This window comes from Apaloderma vittatum, unplaced genomic scaffold, assembly GCF_000703405.1.
Source record: "Apaloderma vittatum isolate BGI_N311 unplaced genomic scaffold, ASM70340v1 scaffold12917, whole genome shotgun sequence".
Classification (NCBI taxonomy): domain Eukaryota; kingdom Metazoa; phylum Chordata; class Aves; order Trogoniformes; family Trogonidae; genus Apaloderma; species Apaloderma vittatum.
In genome coordinates, this window is record NW_009727948.1 from 35,350 (window position 1) to 55,355 (window position 20,006).

The following is a 20,006-nucleotide window of genomic DNA, read 5'->3' on the forward strand; positions in this document are numbered from 1 at the left end:
AGTGTGTTTTCTTGTGAGGGGAACTTCTCTGAAAAAATCTTAAAACTCATACATGCTTTATAATATCCTCATTCGTCTTTCAATTTTTCACTCTACATTAATTTTCCAGCATTAACTCAGTAATTCTTAGTGCTTTCTCTTTACAGTGTCCTTACATGTTTTTGGTGTTATATGTTCAGATGTTTTTTTATGCACCCATGATTTTTTTTTTGTCCTTCAAATAATACTTTTTCTCCCTCTTTTGCTTTATTGCTTACCTTTTAACATACAGATGAATATTCCTGTCTATGCTGTTATACTGAAAAAGGCTTCATTCTGAGTCAGGGCTTTTTGTTTCCTCACATCCCATCTTGGTGCTTTGTATTTTTTTCATTTTCACTGAAAAAACCCCCCAAACAATATAATAATGTTAATTTAAATCTGTGGAACTATTTATAGTAATTTGTTGTATTTCAACTGCGTTGTTTTTTCCCAAACAGATTTTATTGAGCATTATAATTACATTGGTTCCTTTCAGTGTCTAGGTATGGAAAGCTTCTTGCTGATATGAAAATACATTAGCACATTATAGTCCTTAAATATTTTTTGCAGCAAAATATTCTGGCTGAATACCAAGCCCTTTTTCTCCCCACGATGAATGTAAATTATGAGGTTCACAGGAAGTTGAAAAGTGACATTAAACCATCTTAGTTACCCATAACATTAGGGAAATACTTTATTTATAAAGCAAAGTGAGAGGGGGAAAAAACTCTGTTCTTTACCCATAGACCCATAAGGGGAAAAACTGGACAACCTGAGTTTTTGTCCCTCAGAGCAGGCGCAGGATCTGTGCAGTGAGGTCCTGATTTAAAGTCACAGAGAACTGATTGCTTGTGGTTGGCGTGATTCATTCCTCAACAGAGGGAGCAACAGAATAGAGTTTGCCAAACTCAGATGAGCCAAACTGGCAGAGGCTAGGAAGGAAATGCGGGGGGGCTGGGGCAAAATGTGTTTACAACCACTTAAACTGCTATAGAAGCACACCCTGTGTGAGGTAAGGAGAGCACCTAGCAGTAGAGGACAGGTGAACCTTCCCCCAGCAATGAAGAAGCAGGTGAATTTTTCAGCTCACGGTCCCTTTTCTTTATCCCTTGCTGTAATTGTTTCTGTACATAAAACCCAGTATAGGGTAGGGCTGTGGAACTTCCTCTTAGGGATGCTTCCTCTCTGCTGAAATGTATTTTCTGGGGAACTAGATTTTCGAACCATACAGTAAATCAAAGGTTTTAAAAATTTAGGATTCATGTTTCTTCATAGGTATTTTGTATAGTCTTTTCTCGTGCTACAGACTCATTGAAAATACAGGGGAATCACCTTTTGAATATTTCATGGCAAAAAAAAATCTATTCTCAATATGCTAGAAGCTTCTGGTTGACTGCTAGTGTATTTGGGGAGTTCAGACTACAGGCAAGTGCTGTGCATGGTTTTCCCAGTCGTAGCATAGTATTCCATCGGAGGCGTCCTTTAAATTCTGCGAGCCTGTTCTATATGTGCAGTAGAGTTTCAAAACGGAAATGTTTGCTCCAGATTTCCCCACATTAATTCCATACCTCTCTCACATGACTTGGTAATACATGCAGAATGCACTCCTCGTCTCTTCCCTATGCTACTTGGTATGCAAAGGCAGCACTGAAATCAATGCAGGACTTCAAGTGAGACCACATTAAGAGCAAGCATATATTGAAAATGGTGCCTGATGAGAAGTTTGTTTGTGAAGAACATTTCAAAGCCAAACAGGAAATGCAGGGAAAATTCTTGCAACGGAGTTCTTTCAATGGCAAGGAAGATTAATTTTGACAGTCTTCTGTATGCAAGAAATATTTTCTCCTCATATTTCTGTACCAAGAAGAGATTATTTACTAATGGAGCATGTAAATTGAGAGGTAAAAGTATCTACATCACACTTCTTTGTGGACCCTAGAGATAAACTCGCAGAATATTAATCCAAATCAAATTGCTCTGTGTAGAGTTCCTAGAGGGGATCCTATGTTAAACAGTAGCTTAATTCTATACTTGCCTCATAAATCACCTTACAAATACTGCTCTGAGCTATGCACTTCATCTCGCACACCGTAAATTTTCCTGAACTTCTGTGGCAACCAAGAGGTGTGAGAGGGATTGCAGTTGGTTATACCACAAAAAAGGAAGGGCGGTGGAGCCGGGGAACAGGCCTGTTACCCTGGAGGAAGATGCAGCTGAAGGATTACTCTGGGCTCAGTGTCAGTCTTGCCTGAGATGAAGGCCAAAAATTTAATGAGTTTCTGCTTCCTGTGGCGTATGTGAGAGGAATCCCTTCTGTATGGTCTTCAGTAATCTCTTGGGTTTGAGGTGCTGTCTTGCTTCAAAGAACAAAAGGTTTAAGCAGATATGGAAGGAAAGTCACCCTGAAGAAAAAAAAAAGAATCTAGTTTTTTTATTCAACCACGCCTCTGCCTTGTATGTGCTCAAGAGTAACAGAGCAAGAAGAAACAAATTCCATACACCATCTGAATCCATATAAAAATGCTTATTGGTTGATTCTTGTCTTTTTCCCCTTTTTTAAATTTCTTCTTTCTTCAATGGTAAGAGCTGGAGAATCTTATTAGTTTGGTTGCATTTACTACTTTGTGGAGGCAGGGGGAGAAATCCCCATAGGAATGCAGAAATAAAATGCGATTTTATCTCTTTGATAAGATCTTTCTTTTATTCACGTGGAGATCAAAGTACGGTTCTTGTGACTTCTCGGGCTAGGCATTAGACTAGTAGCACAGATAATAATGCAGACTAGTACAGGACGGACTCTGGTTGTTCCCTCAAGTTCTGCCTTTAATTACAATGGTGTTCCCAGGGCAACCACCGAATGAAGCCAGTAGCTAAGTTCATTGTTTTGTTTAGGAAAGCTCACTGTGTTTTCCCTTTCCTCTATGAACTGTGATTTTGCCTCAAGCTTTTTCCTAATCTCTGCTTAAAAGCCAAAAGGTGGTTTTGCAGTCCTTTCCGGCAAGTACTATATTCACGATGAAATCGTAAGTGCTTGCCATTTGAGAGCATGTATGTGTGCGTGTGTGCATCTGTGATAGTCATTCAACCAGGCAGTTTGGCTTAAAAGCAAAATTACTGTGAGAGGGGAAGCAATATAGAGGTTTAGCTTGGCAAACTCTGCTTTTTCTTTCAGTGTAGGAATTTATTTATTTTTTTAAAAGAAATCACTAGTCAGTCAAATCCATACACTAAGAAAAATCTAGAGCAGTGTTTCCTGATCTTTCTGTTACTGGCTTTCACCCTGTCTCCTATCAAATACGACTGTCACTGACTGCAATTTCCCTGGAGCCGAAACAGGTCAGGCAAAGCTTGGACCCTGTAATATACAAAAATGGCTTTTTAAGTTACAAGTGAAAACAAATAAATCAAAGGGCCTCATGCGTGGTCCCCAAGCCTATAATTCGGACTCCTTACCCCTTTGGTCAGTATCGTGTCTCCCGCACCCTGTATTGACTGTCCTCATCCTCTCCACATGCTGAGGATAAAAACCAACTCGTTTTACCAGTTTCAAGAAAATTACCCCTTGTCCTCCTATCCTTTTCTCTACACTTACTGTTGAAGTTAATCTGTCTCCACCTGCACGTGTTCCTCCCCTGAAGATACATTTCTGCCCGACCCATAGCAAGCTACCCTCTCAGCAGTCTGTGCTTCCCATTTCAAGATGGACATGGTGCTGTGTGAGGTTCTCCTGCAGCTTCTTGTACCTCCTCTGTCATTCTTTCTGCAGTACAAGGTGAAAAAATTGTATCCATTTGTCTAGTGATTAGTGAGTTTTTGCTTTTGCTTTTAGCCTGTAATTACAGCAAAAACGTGGATGTTCTGCAATGCCTATTTTAGAATAATTCTCTCATCTCCCTTACTTGTAAAATTGACTTAGATTTTATGGAAGAAATGAAATCTTGAATTTAATGAGTGCAATTAGTCACATTTTCTTTCCTTGGTAAGCCTTTGAAATGGCCCAGGCTTTCTGAGATTAACTTTTGACAAATGTTCTTTCTATCTTAGATTTGGATTTGCAGCTTACTCCTAGTGGAGAAGTAACAAAACAGATTGGAGAGGCCCTGCCTGTGTCATGCACAATTTCTTCTAGTAGAAATGCAACTGTGTTTTGGATAAAGGTCAGTAATTCATCTACTTCACACTTCGTCCGAGCGTTCACCTCTTCATATTACTGCTTCTGCTTCAGTGTTTTCGTAGGAGGGAAGTCGTACATGGGGCTTTTTAAAGAATGCTGTTAAAATGGGTCTTACACATATGGCTAAAATGAGAATTACTGACTCAAGTGGATGACTGAAAATCAGTTACTGTAATTATCCACTCAATTTTCAAATGAAGAGAAGTAAATCCTACTGTAACACAAATACCACTTTTTGGAAATGGTCTGTACAAGGCCCTTTGAGAGTCAGGCCTCTCTAAGAAGGAAAGCCTGTTTGGAGGAATTTGGATAAACTAATTTTTTTCTCCGAGCCAAGCTTGGTCTTGGTTCCAATAAACATAATAAAAGGCCAAGAAACTGGATGTTGGCAGCTGGCATTCAGTGGCTGGTGAAAAGGTCAGCTGTTCTAGATGGTGCATTTAAATTAAACCTGTACTGCTGGCAGCTAAAAATAATGATACCTGATGGTTGATCAGTAGCATATGCTGATCTCATAAGCCTGGCCTAGAGTAGAGCTGTCTGTGTCTCAAAGAGTTTGTAGCACTGGTCATTTTGGCCAGCCTACTAGAAAAGCTCAGAACTAAATACTGATCTCATCTGTCCCCTTGGTTTGAAAGCAAAGTTGTTCAAAAAGAAGAGAAGTGGCTTTTGTAAACCCCCAGTAGTTTCCACGTTTCATGCTGTTATGTTGCTGTCAGCTATTCAAACGTAGTTATTAATGGGGGAACGCTTCAAGAGTAAGGCTGTAATCTACCAAAGCATGTGAAAAATTCTGTTGATAGTAGTCACATATTTAATTTAGAGGTTACTGTATTCCGAGTTAGAATTCACAGAGATTAACTCCTCTCTTTATCAGGACAATACTAGAATGCAAACAAGTCCATCGTTTTCAAGTCTTCAGTATCAAGATGCTGGAAACTACATCTGTGAAACTACTCTACAGGAGGTTGAAGGGTTAAAGAAAAGAAAGACACTTAAACTTATTGTGGAAGGTAAGGGGGCAGATAGCTCTGATTAGTAATTGTCCTTTTCAAACTTCATTGTCCTTTTCAAATGCTTAACTGTAATATTGTTCTTGTAGGAAAACCTCAAATCAAAATGACAAAGAAAACGAACACAAATAAAATGTCTAAAACAATTGTCTGCCACGTGGAAGGTTTCCCCAAGCCAGCAGTGCAATGGACGGTTACTGGTAGTGGAAGCATCATTAATAAAGCAAGTATCTTTCTTATTACTTTATTCACCAAAAGATGGTGCATAGTAGGTGCGATTTAAAATCAAGGAACATTTTCTAGGTGTAGTGACATTGAAGAAACTAAGTCTATTTCATTTATCTGAGAGAAACTTAAATGGAAGCTGTAGGTACATGGTGCTTACGTGGACGATTTCTGATGATAAAGGTCTTTTGAACAGAGGCAGGTGAAGGCACAGAACATCCACTGGCTGCAAGCCAAAGCTGGAAGTAAAAAAGTTACAAATTAAATACACATTTTTAAGTGCAGGTACTTAGTAATTTTATTTAAGCAATGTGGTGATTTTGCTATTGCATAAAGCATTTACAAGTAATGATGGAACTACAAAACTTACACTGGAAAGCAAATGTGGGTACTTGATGTAGGCATTAACTGGGTGAAACATAACAAAATGTAGTGTGTACAAGTCAGAAAATAGCATCAATATACTTCCTTATGGGCTTTGCAGTTTTTATCCTGATTTCTGTAGTAGTTTTTGTATGGCTATACTTGTTGCTTCCCACTGGAAACAGAACTATAGTGCAGTTGTCCTGGGGGTTAAGTAAGGACTACCTGTTTACAGACAGAAAAATACCTGGAGAGTGAGCAAATTGAAGTATTTTCATATTGATTACCAAACTGCATGCAAAACGTTACCACATTTTCCCTTAGCAGGAAAAATAAATTAACAGTCAGGGACTGGACACACAGGGCTCCTCTTGATTTTGTTAGACCCATATAGTTTTGCTACAGCTGTCAAAATTTGTCCAGTTACTGAAGCCATAGGGCCCTAATTGTCTTGAAGCCTTATAGATAATTGAAAATAATTTTCTTTAGACTCTATATTAATCTAAGCATGATGTACAGCAAAGTTAAGGAACAACTTCACATCACTATTACTGTTACTGCAGGTACTACTAAATACCTATACCTGCAGCTTGGCAAAACAACGCTTAGTGTGGAAGCAGCTTGGAAAGCTAGGAAGTGAAAAACTTACAGTGATCATTTTCCTTATAAAGATAAAAATGAAAAGTGACAAAATTAAAAGAAATAAGATCTTAGAAGTTTGTTTGGGGGGGGTTTCTTTAAGAATTTTGTCACTTGGAATATTTTTTAATTAGCGGAATGAAACAAGACCACATACAAAATGCGTTTAATGTTCTCAAAAAACCCTTTTTATCAGTGGTTTTACAACACACACTTCACAAAACATAGGTAAAACTGGATGTCTTGGCCAAAGTGTTTTCTTGCAAGTATTATATTATTTCTTGCTAACATTATTTCTCCTGCTTTTGTGTGGAAAACTGAAATAGTAGTTGAAAGTTATTTTCCTCTGGGCATTTTCAGTGTGTGGTACTGGTAATGCCATTCTTTGCTTTTTTCAAGCATACTAATCTTCATTTTTTTTCCCTTTTCAGACAGAGGAGACCAAATACGTTAATGGAAAATTTTCCAGTAAAATTGTAATTGCTCCCGAGGAAAATGTGACTTTAACTTGCATTGCAGAAAATGAGCTAGAAAGGACTGTGACATCCCTGAATGTCTCTGCTAGTGAGTGTCTTCTAAAGACTGTTTTATTATAGTTTCATGTAAAATAGCCACATTTCACACTCATGTGAAGAGTAGGTCTGCATTGTAATGTTGATCCTAAGATGTTTAACTCTTTTTTTGTCTTAATTCAAGCAATTGTAAACCCACTCCTCACTAGTACATTGATGGCTTTCTGGACGAAGTCACTTAGTCTTCATGACTTTCTTGGCTATCTCATGTATGCAATATATTGGTTACAGAAGTAAATAATATTGCAACATGATAATACAAAATATTGCAAAATAATGCATTATTTACAAGACAGAAGTCTTTATTTATTACTGGTATGACATGACTCAGAACAGGAATCAGCCATACTGGGCTTTAATCAAATGTCATTTTTTCTTTGATGAAAGGTAGGTGAGAAGCTGCAGTATGTGAAAGGGTAGCACAGAGATATTTGGTCAGAAATATTTCTGCCATTAATATTACAGGTTTTGAATAGGATTCTTTTATTGGATGTATTATAGTCACAAGGAAAAGACTTCTGCTTAAAGATAAGATTTATTACCTTGTTGTTTGGCAAACACTTTTAAGTTTCAGTGTTTATGTTACTGCTTTAAGTAGGCAATTAAAGGTTATGTTCCAGTATAGCACATTTTGTCTCTAATTTAATTTTAACATTTTTTATTTTAGTAAGTATTCCAGAATATGATGAGCCAGAGGATAGAAATGGTATGTATGGCTTTTTATGTCCATAACCCTTTCTATTGATTATCTCAGTTTCAGATCTATGTAGTGTCACTGAACAATTTCCATAGACCCTCAGAGCCAGACTTGATTTGAAATACCTGGTGCTGTGATTGACTAAGAATGTGACTTTCTTGAAGCTTTAAATGTGTTTTTAAGAGCAATGTCTACTTTTTTTTTTAAAGAAAAGTAGATATTTTCTGACTCTTTTTCTTGTTTCTTTAGATATGCTTTACTTTATCATAGGTCATCTAATTAACTTTTCTTCTTTGCTTCAGATGACAATAGCGAAAAGGTTAATGACCAGACAAAGCTAATAGTGGGGATTGTAGTCGGTCTTCTGCTGGTTGCTCTGATTGCAGGTGTTGTCTACTGGCTCTATGTGAAGAAATCAAAGTAAGGATTTATTAAAATCTTGATACTAACTTGCAAAAAGAATAATGATATGCAGAAATGTATGTTTACCTGTTCTCCTTCCTGCAGCATTCCACTAGTCTGAGTTGGGAAGAGTTATTACAGTAGATGCAGCATTTAATAGAGAAAGGAAGCTTGGTGCCCCTAGTGGGCTTGTCCTAATGCTTAACAGGATTCATCTCCTGGAGGTGGAGTTCCAAGACTTTTCATAGATCATCACCTGTAATGAGGTTCTCCTTCCTAACGGCCAAGGCTGTGCTGATTCTTATATTTAAATATCGTACCTGGTACTTAATTGTGGGAAGTTACTCTGCGTGGCTTTATTGTTACTAGAAACGGTCTTCATTTAGAAGATGGGTAGCTTGTTTGCTTTAAAAACTGTATGAATTACAGAATAAGTTTCAACCATCTCAGGAAGAAAAGAGATCCTTAATTCATTTTTCATACATACTTTGAGATCTCTGAAGTAAAACTGGTAAAGATAGACCTTGTGTTGCTGAACATCTAGAAGCTATCGTCCAAATCAATGTTTTGGCCATCTTAGGCATAGAACAGGATCTGCCAGTGACGCCTGCTTGCTTTCAAGTTTCTTTATTATCACATAGGCTCACTTTAGAAAATAAACTGGATAACATCAAAATGTGATCATGTGTCTCCATCCTTTTCAACATGGCTGTGTCTCTCTGCCTTATGCCTGTACATTTGTCTCCAGAGAGAATTGAGGGCAGGCTTGGTCTCTGAAGGGTTCCTTACAGCTGCTTCCTAACAGGGAAGATTAAGGTAGTTATGCATAGCATGCACAAATTGGTACAGGTGTAGAAGCAGTCTTAAAGGTGAACTTGTTCTTTCTGTGACCTTTCATTAAAATTAGATCAAATGAAATCTGAAATATACCAGTGGGATTTTACCATCAACAAATGTGTTTTCATTTATGTGAAAGTATAACAAGGAATTCTCCATCTGCTTGAAAATACTCTGTTTTGGATAATACTTAAGAATTTTACTCCAGCCTTAACTGAGCAGGTTTTGGAAGTTTTTCAAATAAAGCATTGCTATAAATTACCCAAGCACATTCAGATATTATACAGGAAAAAAATACTTTTTTTTTTTTAAGCTTATGCTTCTTTTGGTAGAAATTAAAATGTAATAATGTTGAGCTCCTCCTCCCACATATTGCCACTACTGTAAAAATGTCTAGAATAATTTTCTTTTGTCTTTCCTTTTGAATATGGAATCATGAAAGTGTGGTTCACTGTTTTGGGGATTTGTTTTGGAAGAGGTGGTTTGGGTATAAGGAGAGCAGAGAGGGTGAAGTATCTTTTTCTTGAATCATTATGTAGTGTGGGGAGAGCTAACAGAAATTGTAGAGTATAGTATGTCCTTTGCCAAGATGAGTTTATGACTGCACATGACTTTTTCAGCTCCCAGAAGAGAATGCAGCATATTCTAAATGGACAACTTTTCCTCATGTCAGCTTCTCTTCTACAAGCTTAAAGTAAAAAATGGAGGTAGAATTGGTTAGAGAGGTTCACTGGGAAAAAAATAAACATCTATTTGTAGTTAAATAATAGTCTCCATATTTTGGTATGTGGTTGCTGCCCTCTGAGACCCTTAAATGATGCATCATCACTGACAGTCTCCTGTTCTCAGCATATATTTAAATTGATCTGTTTTTATCCTCCCTGCTTTCTGCACACCATACTTGCAAGAGCAAGCAGTGTCAGTACCTATTCCAACGAAGTTTTTATTAAGAATTATAGCCTAGAAATCAAAGCAGACCTTGCAAAAAGCACCTCACACCTTTAGACACAACCTGTGTCTAATCACAACTCCACAATCTCCATACAGGCCATTAGTAGTTATTTTTTGAACCCACCCTTGAACAGTAACTCACCTAATCTCTATCCCTAAAGTGACGCCAAAGGAAAGTCTGAGAAGGCAGCAGCACAGAACTTTCCAAGTCTGCCGAGGCAAGAAAAACATTACTTTTTATCATTATTGTTGTTGTGGTTTGTATAATCTTCTATTGTCTTGTCATCCACACTAAGTAGGAATTATACTTGTAGCCTTGGAATATGTTCACAATAAATCACTTGCATAGTTATTCACTGCCTCAGCTCCACTTGATACAAAAACTGATTATTGCCACATATTCTTTTCACTCTAGCTATTATCCCATAAATCAGGGACTCATCTGTATTCCACATCCTGCAACCAGCCCCCTCTTGAATAAAGAGTTGAGGCTACCTACCCCAGCATGCTATGTTTCTCCTTCATCTGAGCAGAAGGCCAAAGACTTGTTTTCTACAAATTCCTCCTTTTTCCAAAAAGGATATTTTTAACTAATTTGCAATGAGCAGAAAATAAACTAGCACTTCAGAATCTTTCTAAAATGTTTGTGTCAGACCTCCATTGTGTGATTCTAGGACACACTCTTCAGTAAATCCTTCATGTATGACATTTTCACCTTGCCAGAAACAGCTGAGAGTACAGCAGAAATTAAAGATTTAGAACAAAAATAATGCACCCTGTACTCTAGGCATGGAACTTTTGCATGTAGATTGGACTTTTGTCCCAGTCTTGCTCTTTGAGTTAGGAGGTTCACAAACCTCAAATCACAGGAGGCTAGATCAAGGGTTAAGTAGTTTAAAAATGCAGTGAAGGAAAATTCAGCTGGGAAAATTGAACCAGAGCAGCAGTCTTAAGATTGTTCATACTCAGAGCACACCAAACTCTTGAAATTCTTCTTAGGCCACAGTAATCAAGAATGTATGCGTATAGTATCTCTGAAACAGAACACTCGAGGAATAACAATTCTGCTTTTTTGAGACTTTGCAGGAAATAAGCATATGAATCCAAACGTGGTAGCCAAATAAATAGGAAACTTGCTGTATGTTTTGAACAAGACTCAGCATTTGTATTGGTTTTCACACTGTTTCCCTTCCAGGGAAAAGACAAAGTTACAAACATCTCTGAAGGTATCCGTTCATGACATGAATCTTCTATAAAAGTGGCACGAACTAGAAAATGGTCACTCGTTTCTTGGTGACTGGAATAGTTTTCTCGTATCTTTGCCTTTTTTCCTACTGATGGACGTTTGAAAATAACTGGAGGAAATGAAAGGCAGACTGAGGTAAATAGAAAGAGGTTGCAGGTAATCCAGATTTGGACATCTAAGACTTAGCTTCTGGAAAATCTTTTGCCACAGTGCAGCAGAGTGTATAACACACCTTTCAGAAGTAATGCCAGCTTTAATGAAATTTGTGGCTCTTGCTTCACCACCCAGAGCTACACTGATGTGTATTCTCAACCATCATTATTGCAAGCTTTGGTAACAAGGACAAGAGAGTACTGCAGATTTTCTTCCTTAAACAATGTTGAGGGTTAGGTCTAGACTTGAGATTAAAAGAAAATCAGGAATTAAAACCTAACAACCATTTCTGGGTCATCTCTATGCAGTCTATATTTACAGCAGGCAAAACAACTGAAATAGTAAACAGTCCTTATATTATAACAATTCTGTGAGCAGTAAACAAAATCCATGAAAATAACAGCTCCTCAGCACACACACACACACACTCCAAAGAAAACTAAAAACTTCATTTTTGTTCTGCTTACAGGGAGATTTTGATTAGGATTCTCTGAGATTCTTGCCCTGAAGAGCAAGGATCAATAAATGTAAAATATGAGTCATAATTTTACAAGAGCTTGGAATGATGCATGGTTTACAAGTGAATTAAAAAGTCGGGAGACATAACTAAACTCATGTTCCTACAATCAACTTCTTATTCTTTAGAATAAGAGCTAGAAGATGTTGAGGTGTGGGCTTTGTCTGTGGAGCTGTAGATAGTGTTAAAGTGCATAAAGTGGCCTGGGCAAAGTGAGCTGTCTCGCCCTTTTTGATAAATCCCTGGAAATAATTCCATCCATCTGACCGTGTTGTCCAGCTGCTCAGATATCATCGGGAAGTAACTCCTGAGTTGCAAACAGAGCAAGCTGACAGGAGTTAATGCACAAAAAAAGTAAGGAACAACTGTTGTTAAATGTTAAGCTGGCAAAGGACCATTTGTCCTGTGCCTCAAGTCACCTCAGGAAGTGACAGAAACCATGTTTTGAGCCATTTCTCTGTTAACGAACCCAGGCCACGTCTGTCGAGCCCTGAGGATTGGTGCTGTGCCAGGGTCGCCTATTCCTCTGCTGTTGGCAGAGCACTGTCAATGGATCACGCTGCTGCAACTCAGTGCAAAATTACTCCTCTGCCTCTTAACAACACTATTTAGATAGCGCTAAAAATGGCAGCAGTATTGCTTGTGCTGAGATGGTGAATCTGCCTAGAAACCAGTATTTGGGGGAACAACAAAAACAACAAAAAAAAAGGTCAGCAAGGTCACCAAACCACCAGAATTAAACTGCTGGATTTCAGTCTCGGGGACTGAGAATCTAAATCCATCTGATTGTCAGACGTGAAAAACTGCTGCTGCTCTCTTTTCAAGCGAGCGGTATATACCATCCTCCGAAAGAGTTCTGGATCGCCTGCCTCTTTCAAAGTCAAGAGTGCTGCCTTTTAAATCTCGCATTTTCACCCATTTTGGCTTTAGGAAAATAGATATGATATTTAGTGAGGGGAACAGTGTCACTGAATGCAAAGCTAAAATAGAACACTTTAAAAATCAAAATCTGATTGCATTGCAGAATCTCCCAGGTTTAGTCAGTGAATAATTTTAACCTAATCAAAGGACCAGTAGTGCTAGTTACAGTTCCCTCTGCTGTTAAGTGTCAGGTCATGTGAGATTCAGACTACTTTGGGCTCTGTAAAACTCTTGATAAGAGGCCAAAAAAAGGATCGCACCGAGCCATGCCAATAGTCTATCCTGCCCACTCTCTCGTCTCCAAGAGCAGACACAAGTGGTTACATGAGGGCAGACATGCATGATACTGCTTTCTCGCCTCCAACTCGTTTCTACTCAGGTAATTGCCTGAGTCTAGATTCTCTCAGCTTTTCATCTCTTTCATTTGTAAGACTGGTTTACAAAGAAAGAATCATTAGCCATATGACAAGCCAAATCCTGTGCTGTACCTAAATCAAACACTTAATATTTTTTTTTAAATGTTGTTTTTTATTTTTTAAGGGATATATTGGGAGGGAGGGGGTTGTTTCTTTTTTACTAAGATTAAAGAGATTTGCAAAAGGTTATGAAGATCACAGAAGGCCAATCTCTGCCAAAGGACTGAATTTTAGTCATGACTGCATCTCACATACTTTCCCCTCTGTGCCACATCACGCACTTCAGGTTTTGAATACCAGAAGAAAGTAGGAAGTTACTGCACGACAGAAATTTACCACTGTAGAACAAGTTACTTTCTGGTACTATCTCAATATTTTGAAAGTTAAATTTGCCTGCGATTCACAGGAGTTCAGATCTTTGCAGTAATTGGATTTTCAGAGCAGCCACCTTCCTGTCAGCCATGCAAACATTGCATAGGCACTGTACAGCCAATAGCAAAAGGCAAATACAGCTCTGAAGCATTAAAACCTATACACACTCAGGAAATAACCTACTCCAAACCCCAAATAACAGTCCCATTCAGTGTAATCTGTGAGACTTTTGGCCCAGAACCCCACACCCCACTGGCACTCCTTGGATGCTGCTCCCCGGCCTGGAGAGCAGCATTTCAGCAGTGTTCCCAAAGGAGCTGCTGAGGGTTTGGTGTGTTTGCCACCCTGTCAGAAGCTCTTCCTGAGACAGGGACTAAACTGTACTCTCTTAACGCAGTTCACTCTAGGGCTCCTTCAAGTCAGGGCATGGGTAGTGCTTGGCCACTGCGAGCGGCCTTTGCTCAGATGGAGGATGTGCACAGAAGCACTCCCCTAGCAAAAAAAAAAAATCAGATGGGTGGTTTTGGGAGATACATACCTGCATGGTGTCAGCGTGACATGTCCCACTATCTTGCTAACCTGTGTCTTCATTGTATTTTTCGAGTCAGTGTCACTGTGGGTCTTTACCCTGAAGCAAGGGTGAGCATATGCATGAATATGTCACAACAGATGTTACTTTTCTGTAGGGGAAACAAATTATCCATAGAGAAAATGCGTATAGGATAATCTCCTTTGACACAAGGGATTTACTTTGTCCCACTCAAACACATTTGCCCATTTACATTTTTAAAATTGCGGCCTTTAAAATGTTATCTCAGCACTGCAGGAATCTTTCACCTTGGCAGACACTGAGGCTTCTCACGTATTAAATGAATGGCTTAGTGGTTTTATTGTGCTAAGCTAAACTAAGCACTTAACTCATTAATTCATCTCCACTACTTGCATTAAGGGAGACCTGCTATTTTAAATGAGGCATACCTTTTTTCCCCCCGCCCCCCCCAAACGTTTACACAATCTCTTCTTTATCCAAAGATTGTCAATCATAGCCAGAGTAGGATTTTTTTTTTTTTGTGTGTTGCCAGAATTTTCATTAATTTCCTCATATTTAAAGAGCTTCTGTTTGTCACGGGCTCTGAAAGACAATTACTACAAGTACACAAAAGATCACGGTGTTGATCAAGATATCTTAGCCACACTTGTAACGTTTTAGTATGCATTCAAGCAAACTATTGTTTGTTGAAACAAGCTATGCCATTAATTTGTCAAGAAGCATGGATCCACACCGATGGTTTACCCTTACCAGACGTCTGTGAGCTCAGAATAATTCCACATGCCTCAGGAAGTAAAACAGACATAATGCAGCCCTACTGCAATGCTTCCTGTGGTACCAGCACCAGTGGGGGAGCTGGTGCTATTGGCCTCTTTACAGACATATGCACGCCTTTTGCTCTGCTCAGAACAGGTTTCGGTTTTACTGGGAGGGAAGGAGACAGTGTCCTTAATGTGCAGATGGAACGCAGTGCCGTAGGCATGCAAGAATGACCTTATTTTTTCATTATAGGACAGCGTCAAAACATGTAGACAAAGATCTTGGAAATATAGAAGAAAACAAAAAACTAGAAGAAAACAATCATAAATCTGAAACTTAAGAGAAAAAAAAAGTGTCAGTCATCATTCCAGGTAAGTGTTTCATACTGCAGCATTTAACATCTCAGTGTCTACCATTTCTCTCTAGCCACCACAGTGGTAGCTTGGAGTCTGTTGCTCACCTACCAGAGGTGAGGCAGTGGAGTGATTTTTGGCTGGTGTAGTATTAGGACAGACAGACTCAGCCCCTGGCCCATTAAGAACTCATGCATGCCTACGCACATATTAAAGAAACATGTCATTTCGATGCAGCTTAGTACTTTGCTTTGTTTTAATCTACATACTCGGGGAAATGAAAATACAAATTTGTTCAATATATCACTGTGGTATCTGGGGGGGGGTGTGTGTGTATATATATGAGGAGTATGTTTAGGTATTGTTTTAGAGGGTTTTGAGTTATGACTTTAAATGTTCACAGGAATCTTCTTCCCTTAGTGAAAGCAGTAGTTTCTAAATCTTTGGTCAGCTTTACTCATCATCACTGCAAGAGACATGAAACTTTCCTTTCAACAGAATCTTTCTTTGACTCAAGATTTCACATACTTTACTATTATCGATTTTATCCTGGAAAGAGACACCGTTCATTAAGTTAGTAGCAACGCAACAGATTCGAAAGTTTGCCCTAGCAGTATAAAATAAACTCTCCACAAATGCTGAGGTAGGTGCAGAAGTTCTGTCAGGAGTTAGAGGAGCACTAGAAAGCACCAACAGCTCCACCCGCTGTTCACATCGAAATACACCACTGCTGCATCTCTCCCCTTGGTACCCGAAGTAGGTGGTTTAGACCATTCTTCTGAGGGACTGAGGCTATTTTAAATTAACCCTGTGGTAGCACAGCAGTGTGGAAACCAGCTAACCATATGGAGGTTCCCTGAGTTAATCATCATCTGCTCTTTTTAAAGTAACGACATCTCTATTAATAATTTCAGTCTACTAGTATTGTGTGAAATTTTAAAGTACAAAGCACTACTTTTGCACTAAATACTCAGTATTCACTAGGTAGATTGATTATATAGCATATAAAGAAATGGAGCATTGCTGTATGCACTTTGCTAGCAATACCAGTGTTTTACTAGTTTGAAAGAGGAAATTGGGAATACGAAAAATTATGCCCTATGAATGATTTTAAAGTGGAAAATAAATCTGGATCTTGAAAAAAGGGCAGTGTAAATATCCAGCATTTCTACTGCAATTCTTTCAGGAAGTTCTGTAATTGTTTTGGTTGGGGCTTGTTTTGTTGTTTTTTTTTTCTGGATCTGGTACCTTCTGCAACATTGAGATGGTGAAGCGATTAGATGGAGCTGAAGTTAGCTGAGGGTGTTTATAGAACTTGGGAGTTCAAATAACATCATGTGCCTTCAGCACAGTCTTTTACAGTAATTATTTTATTTCTTCAGATCAGTAGGTATACATAAGGGAAAGTTTATCCATAAATCCATTACTTACTACATAAACTTAGCAGATGTACTGGGAACAATATTGCAACAGCTGTTCTTATCATGAATGAAAGTGTTCTCATCACGGAACAGCAGAAGAAAGTACTATTCCTGTAGCTATTTATCTGAAGGGTAGATACTGAATGGTTACGTTGACTAATAGATTTTAAAATGTTTAACTGGCTTTATCTTTCATATTTTCAGAGACTACATATAGACCAATTGAAGCATGAACGTGGATTGTATTTAAACATATACAAAGAAGTGACAGCTATTCATGGTTCAAGTATTAAACAGATCATACTACCAAGTTTTCAAAGGATTTTAGACATAATTATCTCAAGCTAAAAAAAACCACAAAACCCACAAACTAATTTTGGCAACAGCCATGATAATAGGTCACCATGTCGTGTTCTGTTCGAAATATTTTTTTGTAAATGTCTGCACTGAAGATTTCTTTTTGTTTGCCTTTATGTAAATTTTTTACGTAGCTATTTTTATACACTGTAAGGCTTTGTTCTGGGAGTTGCTGTTAATCTGATGTATAGTGTAATGGTTTTATTTCAATTGTTTTTATGACACCCTTTGAGCAGGTACGTATCTAATTCTGGTTGTTATCAGTGAAGCCTCTGCTTTGTAGCAAGTACCTAGAGTGTAAGATTGTCTTAAAGGAAAATGTCAAACTCCTTTTTCATTCTCTGAAAGCACGGTAAAGAGGAAGGGTGACAGCTGTGACAAGAATAAATGAAATTGTTGATAAAAGTGAACATTTAAAAAAACATGCAAAGCTCAACAGCCAGAAAGGGAATAAAGAGTTTCCACAAAGAAGTCTGGGTATTGAGCAAGGAACAGAATGAAAAAAAAAAATTCCTAGCCTACGTACAGACAGTGGCTAGAAATCCTTTTCTTCTAGAGCAAGACACACATTTTATTGATATGTTATCAATCGTCTTTCATGTTAGAATTAGGATAAGGAACTGGAATTCTGGGTTAATTTTGATTCCTTTATGTTATCCGCTGCCTTAAAGTACTGTACCTTTTCTTCATTTCAAAAAGATACCAGTCAGAATTGGAAACTTTTTTTAAAAAGTGGTCACATCAGAGCTGCATTTTTTTTTCCCCACAAAAATAGAATATATATATATATTTTTTGTGTGTTTTTGTTAACTATGCTACAGATATTGAATGCACCTTGAGATAATTTTAGTGTTTTTAACTGGTACCTAATTTATCGAACAGTACATATAATTGTAACAATGAAATGTCTATGTATCTTTAGTTACATTCAAGTTTGTAACTTTATAAACATGTTTTAGGCTTGAGGGAATTTTTAGAATGGTACTGATAAAATGTTTTAGGGCAAATGGCCAATAGAAAGTTGTATGTAAGGGAAAGAAGTTTCATCTTATGCAGAAGGTTGGTTTCTGGAAGAAAGTAACAGGCAGTTTTGATGGAAAGGAACAGTAGAGTAAGCAGAACATCAGGTTTCCATTTACAGATATCCAGGGAAAAAGTAGGTTTTTATAGATTGATAGGCAAAAATAAATAAATAAAGAAACAGATGGACGATAGGAAATGTATTTTGCCACTTTTGCATTATTTAGGGGGAAGAAAACACTGTTACTTGTAAATTTGTAAAATGTTAAATGTCTGGGCAGTAGTGACTGATGTCTTAATAAAAGCTTCCTGTAGTGCATTGGCATGGATTAAATACATAAGATGTCCTATAAACTCTATGCTGTATAAAATATTAGAGGGAAATCCTGTTCTATGCCTCTAAACTTTGATTTGTTACTGGTTTATTTGGCAAAAAGATGAAAAAAAAAATTATAATCTTGGTCAATATTTAAACCAAAGTAAAATGGGGGGAAAAAAAAACCAAAGTAATTTGTTTTGCATGGCTAAGCCATTCTGTTATCTCTGTAAATATTGTGATTTTTTTTTCCTTTTAGAATTTTGTTAAAAAAATTCTAAAATTTTTAAACACCTTTTTTCCAAAAATAAAACGTGAACACACAAAAAGTTACTTTATATACAAATATATATCTTTTTCTTTTGGTGCGAGAACACTGCCAAGTGATACACGTTTTTAAAAAAACAAACAAAAACCCACAGTGGGTGTGACTCTAAACAGGAAAAGTTGTAACAGAGTCCTGTGAGGAGTGTGCAAACATCACCTGTCCTTGTTTATGACACTACAAATAGTTCTGAAATACAGAGAAGAAACCTCCAAAGATCATGGGGGAGAGCATAGGGAAGGGCTGAAAATTTTCATACCACTGTCTGGGGAATACGAGGGAGAGGAGAAGACAAGTCCTTCAACTTCCACGGCTACAAAAAAAAAAGGAATGACAACTGCTCCTCGCCTGTTGGGATTCTGCTAGATCTCCTATGCACTTTAAATTGCCAGTCCTAGGAGCTGGGTTTTTCACTGCTCCAAGTTCACTATAGGCACGTTTCAAGAACCGAGAGCGCAAAAGAATTAATGTTTCTATCCATGCCTAAACAACAATAAAACTGAAGTACGTCTTCACTCGCTTGTCTGAAATCTCAATTTCCAAGAGCACGCGTGAACGTGAGGGAGGGCACTTACCTCGAGCCCGCGCTGGCGCTGACTCTAATCCCGCAAATGAGCCTCCCTGGAGTCTGGCTGGGAAGCCCAAGGGGGATTTGGTGGGAGTGGGTGTGGGTCTTCTCATGGACCAGCGGGTCAGGACCTAAAAAACATAAGCACTCACTCAGAGAAAAAACTTCACAGAAGTTGATCGTGCAGGTCCCTGCTTGTAGCCTGGGTAAAAAAACAAAACAAAACAAAAACACAGCAGCAATGAAGCTTAGGGGGCCTGTTCAAATCTGACTTTGGACACCACACTGGAGTTCAATTTCAGTTTACTACACATGGGAAGAAAAATAATAAGATCCCTGCTCACAGTGATATAACAGTGTGCCGAACCAGGAGAGAGCCGATCCTGTTGGTTTAAGGTTGGGAAATTAAGAGAGGTCGTGGTGTCAGTTCCTGGCTGGCCAGGAAACTGCTGCCAAGCTTGGAACAAGCCGAGGGGCTTTTCTGCCTGCTGCAAAGGCAGTGTTGTGCAAAAAAACCCACCCCAGATCACACCCCATGGGCTTTCCAAGCAACTAAGTCCCCAGAAGCAATAATACCAAAAGTGTAGCAGTAATGCAGTGGATATGAGCCACTATTAAAACACTCACATGGAAACAGGATAATGGTGCAGTCAGTCAGAAGGTGAGACCCTCTGGAAAAAAAGTAAGTAGTTAAGGTCAACACAGCGAAAAGCAAAGCATCAGGGACATTATTGTACTGTTCTGAGCAGAAAAGAACATCCACACACTCGTCTGTGTATTATCCGTGACTGGCCAACATCAATGCAGTACTACAGACA

At 38.3% G+C, this 20,006-nt stretch overlaps 1 protein-coding gene across 1 annotated transcript in view; it reads left to right on the plus strand.

Annotated features, from left to right (window-relative positions):
• The window catches only part of ALCAM (activated leukocyte cell adhesion molecule), a 35,004-nt gene extending 16,589 nt beyond the window's left edge, over window positions 1–18,415 (plus strand). The window contains exons 8-15 of the mRNA XM_009873907.1: window positions 4,066–4,178; window positions 5,073–5,208; window positions 5,298–5,431; window positions 6,867–6,999; window positions 7,675–7,713; window positions 8,007–8,124; window positions 15,081–15,199; window positions 16,807–18,415. Of these exons, the coding sequence (XP_009872209.1) occupies window positions 4,066–4,178; window positions 5,073–5,208; window positions 5,298–5,431; window positions 6,867–6,999; window positions 7,675–7,713; window positions 8,007–8,124; window positions 15,081–15,168 (761 nt within the window). The 3' untranslated portion in view covers window positions 15,169–15,199; window positions 16,807–18,415. The remainder of the gene's footprint in view (window positions 1–4,065; window positions 4,179–5,072; window positions 5,209–5,297; window positions 5,432–6,866; window positions 7,000–7,674; window positions 7,714–8,006; window positions 8,125–15,080; window positions 15,200–16,806) is intronic.
• The last annotated feature ends 1,591 nt before the right edge of the window (window positions 18,416–20,006 follow it).